The sequence below is a fragment of the Coffea eugenioides genome, unplaced genomic scaffold (assembly GCF_003713205.1).
Source record: "Coffea eugenioides isolate CCC68of unplaced genomic scaffold, Ceug_1.0 ScVebR1_2680;HRSCAF=3753, whole genome shotgun sequence".
Taxonomy (NCBI): domain Eukaryota; kingdom Viridiplantae; phylum Streptophyta; class Magnoliopsida; order Gentianales; family Rubiaceae; genus Coffea; species Coffea eugenioides.
In genome coordinates, this window is record NW_020863190.1 from 19,332 (window position 1) to 30,617 (window position 11,286).

Genomic DNA, 11,286 nt, shown 5'->3' on the forward strand with positions numbered 1-11,286 from the left:
GTGGTCATCCTTGGAAGTGTAATCCATGGGCTTTGTAAGGCGGGAAACACTAGCACTGCAATTAAATTCTTTAGGATAATGGAAAATGGTTAAAATACGAATGTTAAACCCAATGCCATCATATACACGACTATTATTGACAGACTGTGCAAAGATAAAATGGTCGATCAAGCTCTGGCCCTTTTGCATGAGATGATCGAAAAGGGTGTTCTCCCGTGTGTTGTCACCTATAACTGTTTGATTCATGGCCTTTGTAAATTGGGCAAATTAAAAGATGTCAAAATGCTACTGAACTAGATGAGTCATTTTAGTATTCCTCCAAGCCATTTTACTTATTGTATTCTGATTGATGCATTTTCTAGGGAAGGATCCTTGCAAGATGCAGGAGATGTATTTGAGATCATGATTCAGAGAGGTGAAAATTCTGTATCTTGGGAGGGTTAAACATCTAGCAAAAGTTTTGGTCATCGCGACTGTTCACGCGATACTGTTCACCGCGACTGTTCACGCGGGGGCACTGTTCATCGGTACTGTTCATGCGGCGCTGTTCACTGTTCACGCGCTGTTCATCTCGAGTTTTGACTCTTCGTTTGGTTTGGAGTGCTATTCGCTATGGCTGAAAGTCTATCAAAAGGTATTGTGACGTCTACTAATATTATGCCAATGGTGATGCCTCAAATCACAAATTGGAAGTTGAATGACACTAATTATCAACAGTGGTCAAAAGCCGTTAAGATTTATCTGACAGGCTTAGGAAAGCAACGATATCTCACAGATGACTCTCCTACGGAGGACAACAAGAAACTAGTGTGGATTCAAGAGGATGCCCAAATTCTTGGAGCAATATGGAATTCTATGGAGCCACGAATTGCTTACATGTGTTCTCATTGTGAGACAACAAAAGAAGTTTGGGATTATGTCCGGTTATTATACTGTAGTAATCTTTCACGGATGTATGATATTTCTTTGGAGTATTTTCAGTTGCAACAAGATAACAAGACAGTAACTGAATACTTTGCTGATCTGAAGCGAGTTTCAGAAGAATTAAATGCCGTAATGCCTCTCTCAAGTGATATTACAGTTATGCAGAGGCAAAGAGAACAAATGCTTGTGCTCAAATTCTTGGCCGGTCTCAAACCAGAATTTGAACCAATCAAATCTCAAATTTTAGCAGGTGAACAATTACCATCCTTTGCAGAGGCATATGCTCGGGTCTTACGTTCTACATCTAAGGACAGAGCACAGGGTGATGGTGCTCTAATTAATGACAAATCTGCGTTAGTTGCTAACAATGGTCGGATAGAGCAACTTAACTTGGGACGTGGCTCTCGTGGAGGAAGAAGTAGAGGAGGTCGTGGGGGTCGTGGAGGTCGAGGCACCCGTGAGTGCACTCATTGTGGTTTGAAGAATCACACTCATGATACTTGTTGGGATTTACATGGAAAACCACCTCGGTTTGCTAATGCGGTTACCATTGACCAAGCTGAATCAAGTTCTTCAGCACAAGGGTCCCAGAAAACTTTTACCATATACGAGGAAGATTATGTCAAATTTCTGCAGTACCAAACTGCAAATCACGCATCTCTTCCCTCTGCTTCTTTAGCACAAAAAGGTAATGCTATGGCTTGTCTCTCCACTTCCAAAAATTTTGACTCATGGATCATTGATTCCGGAGCTACTGATCATATGTCAGGTACCTCTAGAAATTTTTCTAATTTTCAAGAGTCTACTTCCTTCCCTCATGTTACTTTAGCTGATGGATCTACAACTAAAGTTAAAGGACTAGGCACTGTAGAAATTAACCCATCTCTTCCGCTGCCTTCTGTTCTTTACGTACCAAATTTGCCTTTTAATCTAATGTCCGTTAGTAAGCTTACCAAATTTCTACAGTGTTCAGCTATTTTTTCTCCTGATTTTGTTGTTATTCAGGATTTGAAGACAAAGAGGACGATTGGTGGAGGGCGCGAGCATAATGGTCTTTATTTTCTCAACTCTAATGGTCCGATTGCGTGTCCTGCTACTGTTTCTCCTCTTGAAATTCACTGTCGTTTGGGTCATCCGTCTCTACAAAATTTGAAGAAGTTGGTTCCTACCTTGAGTCAGTTGTCTTCATTAGAATGTGAGTCTTGTCAATTAGGAAAGCATCATCGTGTTTCTTTTGCCCCTAGGGTCAATAAACGGGTTTCGGAACCTTTTTTGTTAGTTCATTCTGATGTTTGGGGTCCTAGTCGAGTCACTTCAAAGTTAGGTTTTAAATATTTTGTAATCTTTGTTGATGATTTTTCAAGAGTTACATGGCTTTATTTAATGAAAGATCGTTCAGAACTATATTCCATTTTTTGTGCATTTGTTGCAGAAATAAAGAATCAATTTGGTGTGCCGGTACGTATACTTCGCAGTGATAATGCGAAAGAATATTTTTCCACTCCTTTTAATACCTTTATGAGTAAGTCTGGTATTATTCATCAGTCCTCTTGTCCTCACACTCCACAACAGAATGGAGTTGCTGAAAGAAAAATTGGACATTTAATCGAAATTGCTCGAACACTGTTGTTGCACATGAATGTGCCCAAACAATTTTGGAGTGATGCAGTTCTAACTGCATGTTATTTAATTAATCGCATGCCATCTAATATTCTTGGAGGTCAATTACCTCACTCCATTCTTTTTCCTCATGAACCTGTGTTTAAATTACCTCCTCGTATTTTTGGATGTGTGTGCTTTGTTCATCAGCTTACTCCCGGGGTGGATAAATTAGATTCTCGTGCTATTAAGTGTATTTTCTTAGGATACGCACGAGCGCAAAAAGGGTATAGATGTTACAGTCCAGTTTTAAATCGATTTTTTACTTGTGCTGATGTTACTTTCTTTGAATCCACTCCATATTTTATCAAACAAAGTATGCCTTGTGAGTTAGACCAGTGTCCCTCTTTTTCCTCTCCTGTTTTACCAGTCCCTTCCCCTTTATTACCTGAGTTATCTAGTCCACCAGATTCCATAGCTCGATTATCTCGTCCTCATCTTCAAGTTTACTCTCGTCGTTCCATGGTTGAGAAAGTTCCTGATATGCCACGCACTTCACCAATTAACTCTCAATCTTCAAATCCAGGTATGACGCCCTCCTCTGAGTTAGATCTTCCTATTGCTTTACGCAAAGGTAAGAGACATTGTACTTCCCATCCTATTTCTAATTTTGTTTCTTATTCTCGTCTCTCTATGTCATATTCTTCTTTTGTTGCTTCCCTTGATTCTATCTCCATTCCTAAGTCTATTACCTATGCTCTTAATCATCCTGGTTGGAGATTAGCTATGCAAGAAGAGATGTCTGCTTTGGAACAAAATGGTACTTGGGATCTTGTCCCTCGTCCTTCAGGTAAGCCTGTTGTTGGTTGTAAATGGGTGTACACTATAAAAGTGCAGCCTAATGGTTCTATTGATAGATTGAAGGCTCGTCTGGTAGCTAGAGGATTTACTCAGGTGTATGGAGTAGACTACTTAGAAACATTTTCTCCTGTTGCAAAGATTACCTCTGTTCGTCTTCTTATCTCTTTGGCAGCAACTTATAATTGGCCATTGCATCAGTTGGATGTGAAAAATGCATTTCTGCATGGAGATTTGGAAGAAGAGGTATATATGGAACAACCTCCTGGATTTGTTGTTCAGGGGGAGAATCCGCGGTTGGTTTGTCGTTTGAAAAAATCCTTATATGGATTGAAACAGTCTCCGAGAGCTTGGTTTGGCCGGTTTAGTAGTGTTGTCATGGAGTTCGGTCTGACAAGATGTGGAGTAGATCATTCTGTATTTTATCGGCATTCTAATGCTGGTAAAATTTTATTAGTTGTTTATGTGGATGACATTGTGATTACAGGTGATGATGTTGTGGGGATCCAGAAGCTTAAATCCAATCTGCAGGCAAACTTTCAGACAAAGGATTTAGGTCATCTACAGTATTTTCTGGGTATTGAGGTAGCTCGGTCTAAATATGGGATTTATTTATGTCAAAGGAAATATGTACTCGATATGTTGAGTGAAGTTGGGATGTTAGGTTGCCGACCTGTGGATACTCCTATGGATCCCAATGTGAAATTAGCAGGAGATCAAGGTGCATTACTTGATAATCCTAAGCAATATCGAAGACTTGTGGGTAAATTAAATTATCTCACTGTAACGAGACCTGACATTTCGTTTCCAGTGAGTGTTGTGAGTCAATTTCTTGATACCCCTCGTACTAGTCATTGGGATGCTGTTATACGGATTCTCAGGTATCTTAAGAGTGCTCCTGGAAAAGGGTTGCTGTATCAAAATCATGGACACGCTGATATTGAAGGATATAGTGATGCAGATTGGGCTGGTTCTGCCTCAGATCGAAGATCGACTACAGGATATTGTGTGTTCGTTGGTGGTAATTTAGTGTCGTGGAAGAGTAAGAAACAAACAGTTGTATCCAGATCAAGTGCAGAATCTGAATACCGCGCTATGGCTCACACTGTGTGTGAGTTGGTTTGGTTGAAGAGCATGTTACTTGAACTTGGGTTTGAGCATAAACAGCCTATGAATTTAGTGTGTGATAATCAGGCGGCTGTTCATATTGCGTCTAATCCAGTGTTTCATGAAAGGACAAAACATATTGAAGTTGATTGTCATTTCATTCGAGAGAAATTGCTTGACGGGGTCATCAAGACATCTCATATACCGTCTGTAGATCAATTGGCTGATGTGTTTACCAAGAGCTTAGGGGGCTCTAGGGTGAAATACCTTTGTAACAAGTTGGGTGCTTATGATATATATGCTCCAACTTGAGGGGGAGTGTTAAGAGAATATAAGTATTATTGTAGATAGTAAATTAGTAAGGGTATTTTTGTAAATAGTTTGTTAGGGTTGTACTCCTATAAATACTAGTTGGTCACTCATAATATAATGACTAGATGTTTTTCCTCCCAAGATACCTGTTGACAACAGTTATATATAATGTCCTGATGAATGGATACTGTTTGCAGGGCCAAATGGATAAAGCAAGGAAAATTTTTGACACCGTGGTTAATAGGGGTGTGCATCCAGATATTCTAAGCCACAGTACTCTAATGAATGGGCATTTCAAGAAAAATGAAAATGATAAGGCCATGCATCTCCTCAGGGAAATTCCACAGAGAGGTTTGAGAGCTGACGTTGGTACATATAATATTGTCTTGCAGGGTTTGTTCAGGATGGCAAGGTATCGTTCTGCAAGAGAAGTATTCGTTGAGATGCAAGCTGTTTCCTTAACTCCTGATTTTCATACCTACTGTACAATGTTGGATGGCCTATGCAAATGTGGACATATTGAGGAGGCCCTGCAATTCCTGCAGAAAATGCAATTTGATGGAGTCAAACTTGATATAACTATGTACAACATCATTCTTCATGGATTGTGCAAAAGTGGGAGGTTTCAATGTGCAGGGGATCTTTTCAATAATCTTTCTTTAAAAGGAATGGAACATAACGTGTCAACATATAAAACGATGATTACTAATCTTTGTCTAAAAGGTTTGCTGGATGAAGCTAAAGAGTTTTTTGTGAAGATGTAAGAGAATAGTTGTTCGCCTAATGGGATAACATTTAGTTTTATTGCTCAAGAACTTCTTAGGAGAGGGGAATATAATGATGCACTGAGATTTCTTGAAGAAATGGCTAGAAGAGGATTTAAAATGGACTCATCAACTTTTTCTATTTTAATAGATTTGCTACAAGATAAAGAAAATTATCCTTCTTGTATGGAGATAATTGAGAAGTTTGGACCCAATGAACCGAAGTAGAAATCATAAAAGAGGATCTTTTTGTCAATTGAAACTCTTTGAAAGGTAAGTGTTTTGGACTCAAAAGATTTGGTATTTATTCCCCAAACATTTGTAAATACACACAAAAGGTTTACTTGTTACTAATATAGTCTAACTTCTGTTCTCCTTTAGATCCCTTGTTTCACTCCGATAGTATTATGTCATATCAATGCAGAGGAAATGAATGCATTTTCATGCTATTAAATCTTAAGTAAGTGATAGAGCGGTAATTGAGCACATTTTGCACTATTATTCTGTCCTAATTTTGGCTACTCATGGCGCTAAGAATTGAGAATTTGCTCATATTTGATATTTGTGTAAATTGTAGGTGGTTGGTGATAAAAATAATCTTTTGAAGCAAATTTCCAGAAGACCCTTTATTTCAGGATGTGCCCACGCTAGAAATTGTAGAGGGTTACCCAAAAGCCGGACCCGCGGGCTTGGTAACAGCAGGAGAACCAATTAAGGAACCAGGTCCACGTGGACCAGATGCGTGGGATTAGAACCCTTAGACAAAGCTTGCTCCTGATTTGGCTCCTACTGGCGGCGCTACAAAGAAGAAAACAATCCAGATTCACGAGGAATCACTACCTTAGCTTTAGTTTTCCTTTTTTCGCATCTGTCAAACATCCAAGACTTTTCCCTTGCTTTTTGGCTTTTACATTTTGACTCTTTTGCTTTTGCTTTGGATCTGTACAATTTTCGTTGGCTTTGGCATTGAACTTTCGGATTCAGTACGGACTCCAACGCAGAAACAAGCAAGACTTTTCACTTTTTCTTTCTTCGTTACTTCATCGTTCCAGATTCTTTGATGTTTGCGTGGATGAAATCAATTAAATCGCGCAAGACTGATATGATGAGGAACGGCTAAATTCCCCTTCTACCCAAGGGTTAACGCGAAAGCGCGATTCATAACATCTGTGAGATCTAATCGAATTTTCACTATTTCGTCCAATTTGTTGCTGTTCTTGCGTTTTCTGAATTAATTGTTCATGGGTATTTTATTAAGTGAATATCAACGGCCAGGTATTTGATTTAATTTAATAGCCTACTGTCACGTCAATTAAATTGAATCCGTAATTGTTCGTTTAGTTGACAACTAGTGACAACCACCATAATTGGCTTTATGTTGGGGGAACGCAAGATCTAATTTAAATAAACCCTCTTAGCGTGTTTATTGGTTAGGGTTGGGTTCTTCTAGTTTTAATGCAATTGGATAATTAAATTTCTACGGTCGTACCTAGGGTTGTTTTCTGGTTAGAGAAGCAGTCAATGGTCGTGCCTTGACTGTCAAAAAAGTAAGGAAGAACTGGTTGTCAGAACTTCTTGATAGCTATAACCAACCTAGAGACGGATGAATGAAATATCTTTGCATCAATGATCATTTAATTGGACCGTGCCTGAAAAGTTGATCCTTTGGGTAGAATTTTATTAATTGCTATTTTTAGTAAATTGTACTTGGTAAGTTAGCTTTGAATTTTGTTTATTTTATTTTTATTTTCACCTCATTAATTATCCCCCAATTTATTCTATTGACGTGGAAAGAAACAATTTCCAACCCGTTCCCTGTAGAATCGACTCTACTTGCCATTGTATGCAATTTTAGTATATTTATAGACAATTCTGGTATATCGGATCAAGCAAACTTTTCGGAAACATGGTGAATCAAGTAACCCATTGCACACCTAGGGTCCCTGCTCCAGTACTCGGATTTGTTTTATAATTAATTGTGGTGGTGATTAGGACTTTTTAGTAATTATTATTGTACAGGTTCGGCACCTACCAGTAAGTGAAATAGATAGACTAAGTTCACTCACAGACCCAGCCAAGTTCTTCACAGCCATTCCCAGTTCTGAGACCTCTCTATCTAACCTTTTAAGATTTTCCTTAGAAGCTTTACTTCTAGTTTCTGTCATTTCCTCAGAATCGACTGCTCTAAATACCATTTGTCACAAACTCAAGCTCAATCAATGGTACTTCACTGAAATTCAGCAACGAATAAGAGAAAATGTAAAATTCAAAATAGAGAGGAAAGAGATGATCAGAGAATAAAGGAAGAGTTGAGGGAAACTTGCAGAGAAAGGAATTGATCCATTCACTCACAAGGAATCGGTTTCAATATCAGTAAAATTAATAACAAAAAGTGTAGAGCCTCTTCCTACTAATACTAGTGCCTAAAGTTACTTGTAACTAACTTGCTGACATGGACCGAATTTGAAAAAATCCACTTAATACCCCAAACACAACAAACTACAAAGAAAACGACAAAATACTACTAATTCCCACTTAATTCTGTTAACTAAGCAAAATAACATAGTTTACGTAATAACTCAACATTTTTCTGTTAATTCAACTAGTCTTGTGTGCAGGACAGAATCAACCTCACAGTAAACATCCTATGGCAAATCTGGAAGGCACGAAACAGTATGGTATTCCACTGTGAGAACAAGGAGGCAAAGCAAATTGTTGATAAAAAATAGCAAGAATGGATCGAATATGAAAATGAAACAATTGCAGGTGCAGGAAACAATGCCACTCCAGAAGTTGGCAAGCATCAGCAAGATGGTTGGGAACCACTTAAGGAGGGAGTGATTAAAATAAATACAGATGCAGCAATATCAGCCAAAATGGTAAGAACAAGTTTGAGGATCATAGCTAGGAACTGGGTGGGAAGGATTGTGAAAGTAAAAGGAATATTTTGAACGCAAGAGAGGAGAAGCAAGCAAAGAAGAAGCACTGGCTATTAGAAGTGCTCTAGTAATGGCAAAGAACGCAAGTTGTACTAATATTGAAGTCCAAACAAACTGCAAAGGTGTAGTGGACCAAATTAAGACAGGCAATGTTTAGGACAATAACATAGAAACAGTCCTGGAGGACATTGGTAACCTTAGAAAGGATTTTGAGTGTTGCAAGTTCTCTTTTGTTCCTAGAGCTGGAAATGGGTGTAGCCATATCCTGGCGCAATTCACTGCCAAACTAGTTAAGGATATCGAATGGGAAAATAACTTCCCAACATGGTTAATAGATCGAGCAAGAAAGGATATGAAGGTAGTTACCCTTTTTTGTAATTAGTTATTGTATTATCAAGTGTTAATAGCTATAAAATGTTGACGTTTGTTGGAAAGAAGAAAAAATAACTAGTCTTGTGTCAGATATGAAGATCGAGAGTAGAGCTTTTTCTGTTGTTTCCATTCCTCAATTCCAGAAAGCACCAAGTATCTCAACTAGTACTTTAACATATCTCTCTCCAAACCCTAACCCTATCCCTAATCCTAATTCCCAATTTCCCTAATCCTGATTCTCAATTTCGATTTCATTCTATTTCTGCCGCTGCAATTACTGGTACTACTGCTAGCAATAATGATCACTCTTCTATGAGTTCCAATTTCAGCTATGAATCTGGAAGTTTAAGGGACAATATTAGCGATATTGATAAGCTGGAAAATGCTTTGAGCTTGTACAATCAGATGGTCCCGATGAGGCCTTTGCCTAGAGTTATTCAATTCAATAAACTTCTGGCCCGTATTATTAAGATGAAGCATTATCACTCAGCTATTTCCGTTTTCAGAGACATGCGTGGCAACAAGGGCATTATTCTAGTTGATGATTACACATTGGGCATGGGCATTGACTGTTACTGCCTCGTGGGTCGAGTGGATTTTGGATTTTCTCTATTTGGTGCCCTCTTGAAGCTTGGTTTTTTACCCAATGCTACCACCTTTGGCACATTACTCAAGGGGTTCTTTCGACAAAATATGGTTTTGCAGGCCCAAGAATTTGTTCGAAAAAATGATATATGAAAAACTTTGCGAAATCAATGTGGTCATCCTTGGAAGTGTAATCCATGGGCTTTGTAAGGCGGGAAACACTAGCACTGCAATTAAATTCTTTAGGATAATGGAAAATGGTTAAAATACGAATGTTAAACCCAATGCCATCATATACACGACTATTATTGACAGACTGTGCAAAGATAAAATGGTCGATCAAGCTCTGGCCCTTTTGCATGAGATGATCGAAAAGGGTGTTCTCCCGTGTGTTGTCACCTATAACTGTTTGATTCATGGCCTTTGTAAATTGGGCAAATTAAAAGATGTCAAAATGCTACTGAACTAGATGAGTCATTTTAGTATTCCTCCAAGCCATTTTACTTATTGTATTCTGATTGATGCATTTTCTAGGGAAGGATCCTTGCAAGATGCAGGAGATGTATTTGAGATCATGATTCAGAGAGGTGAAAATTCTGATACAGTTATATATAATGTCCTGATGAATGGATACTGTTTGCAGGGCCAAATGGATAAAGCAAGGAAAATTTTTGACACCGTGGTTAATAGGGGTGTGCATCCAGATATTCTAAGCCACAGTACTCTAATGAATGGGCATTTCAAGAAAAATGAAAATGATAAGGCCATGCATCTCCTCAGGGAAATTCCACAGAGAGGTTTGAGAGCTGACGTTGGTACATATAATATTGTCTTGCAGGGTTTGTTCAGGATGGCAAGGTATCGTTCTGCAAGAGAAGTATTCGTTGAGATGCAAGCTGTTTCCTTAACTCCTGATTTTCATACCTACTGTACAATGTTGGATGGCCTATGCAAATGTGGACATATTGAGGAGGCCCTGCAATTCCTGCAGAAAATGCAATTTGATGGAGTCAAACTTGATATAACTATGTACAACATCATTCTTCATGGATTGTGCAAAAGTGGGAGGTTTCAATGTGCAGGGGATCTTTTCAATAATCTTTCTTTAAAAGGAATGGAACATAACGTGTCAACATATAAAACGATGATTACTAATCTTTGTCTAAAAGGTTTGCTGGATGAAGCTAAAGAGTTTTTTGTGAAGATGTAAGAGAATAGTTGTTCGCCTAATGGGATAACATTTAGTTTTATTGCTCAAGAACTTCTTAGGAGAGGGGAATATAATGATGCACTGAGATTTCTTGAAGAAATGGCTAGAAGAGGATTTAAAATGGACTCATCAACTTTTTCTATTTTAATAGATTTGCTACAAGATAAAGAAAATTATCCTTCTTGTATGGAGATAATTGAGAAGTTTGGACCCAATGAACCGAAGTAGAAATCATAAAAGAGGATCTTTTTGTCAATTGAAACTCTTTGAAAGGTAAGTGTTTTGGACTCAAAAGATTTGGTATTTATTCCCCAAACATTTGTAAATACACACAAAAGGTTTACTTGTTACTAATATAGTCTAACTTCTGTTCTCCTTTAGATCCCTTGTTTCACTCCGATAGTATTATGTCATATCAATGCAGAGGAAATGAATGCATTTTCATGCTATTAAATCTTAAGTAAGTGATAGAGCGGTAATTGAGCACATTTTGCACTATTATTCTGTCCTAATTTTGGCTACTCATGGCGCTAAGAATTGAGAATTTGCTCATATTTGATATTTGTGTAAATTGTAGGTGGTTGGTGATAAAAATAATCTTTTGAAGCAAATTTCC

The 11,286-nt window shown here is 38.1% G+C and overlaps 1 protein-coding gene across 1 annotated transcript; it reads left to right on the forward strand.

Moving 5' to 3' along the window:
* The first annotated feature begins 4,925 nt into the window (after positions 1-4,925).
* On the forward strand, positions 4,926-10,670 carry LOC113757059 (pentatricopeptide repeat-containing protein At1g63150-like). Its single transcript, XM_027300467.1, has 3 exons — positions 4,926-5,560; positions 9,205-9,552; positions 9,995-10,670. The coding sequence occupies exons 1-3, from the start codon at positions 4,926-4,928 to the stop codon at positions 10,668-10,670; spliced, it is 1,659 nt and encodes a 552-aa protein (XP_027156268.1).
* The last annotated feature ends 616 nt before the right edge of the window (positions 10,671-11,286 follow it).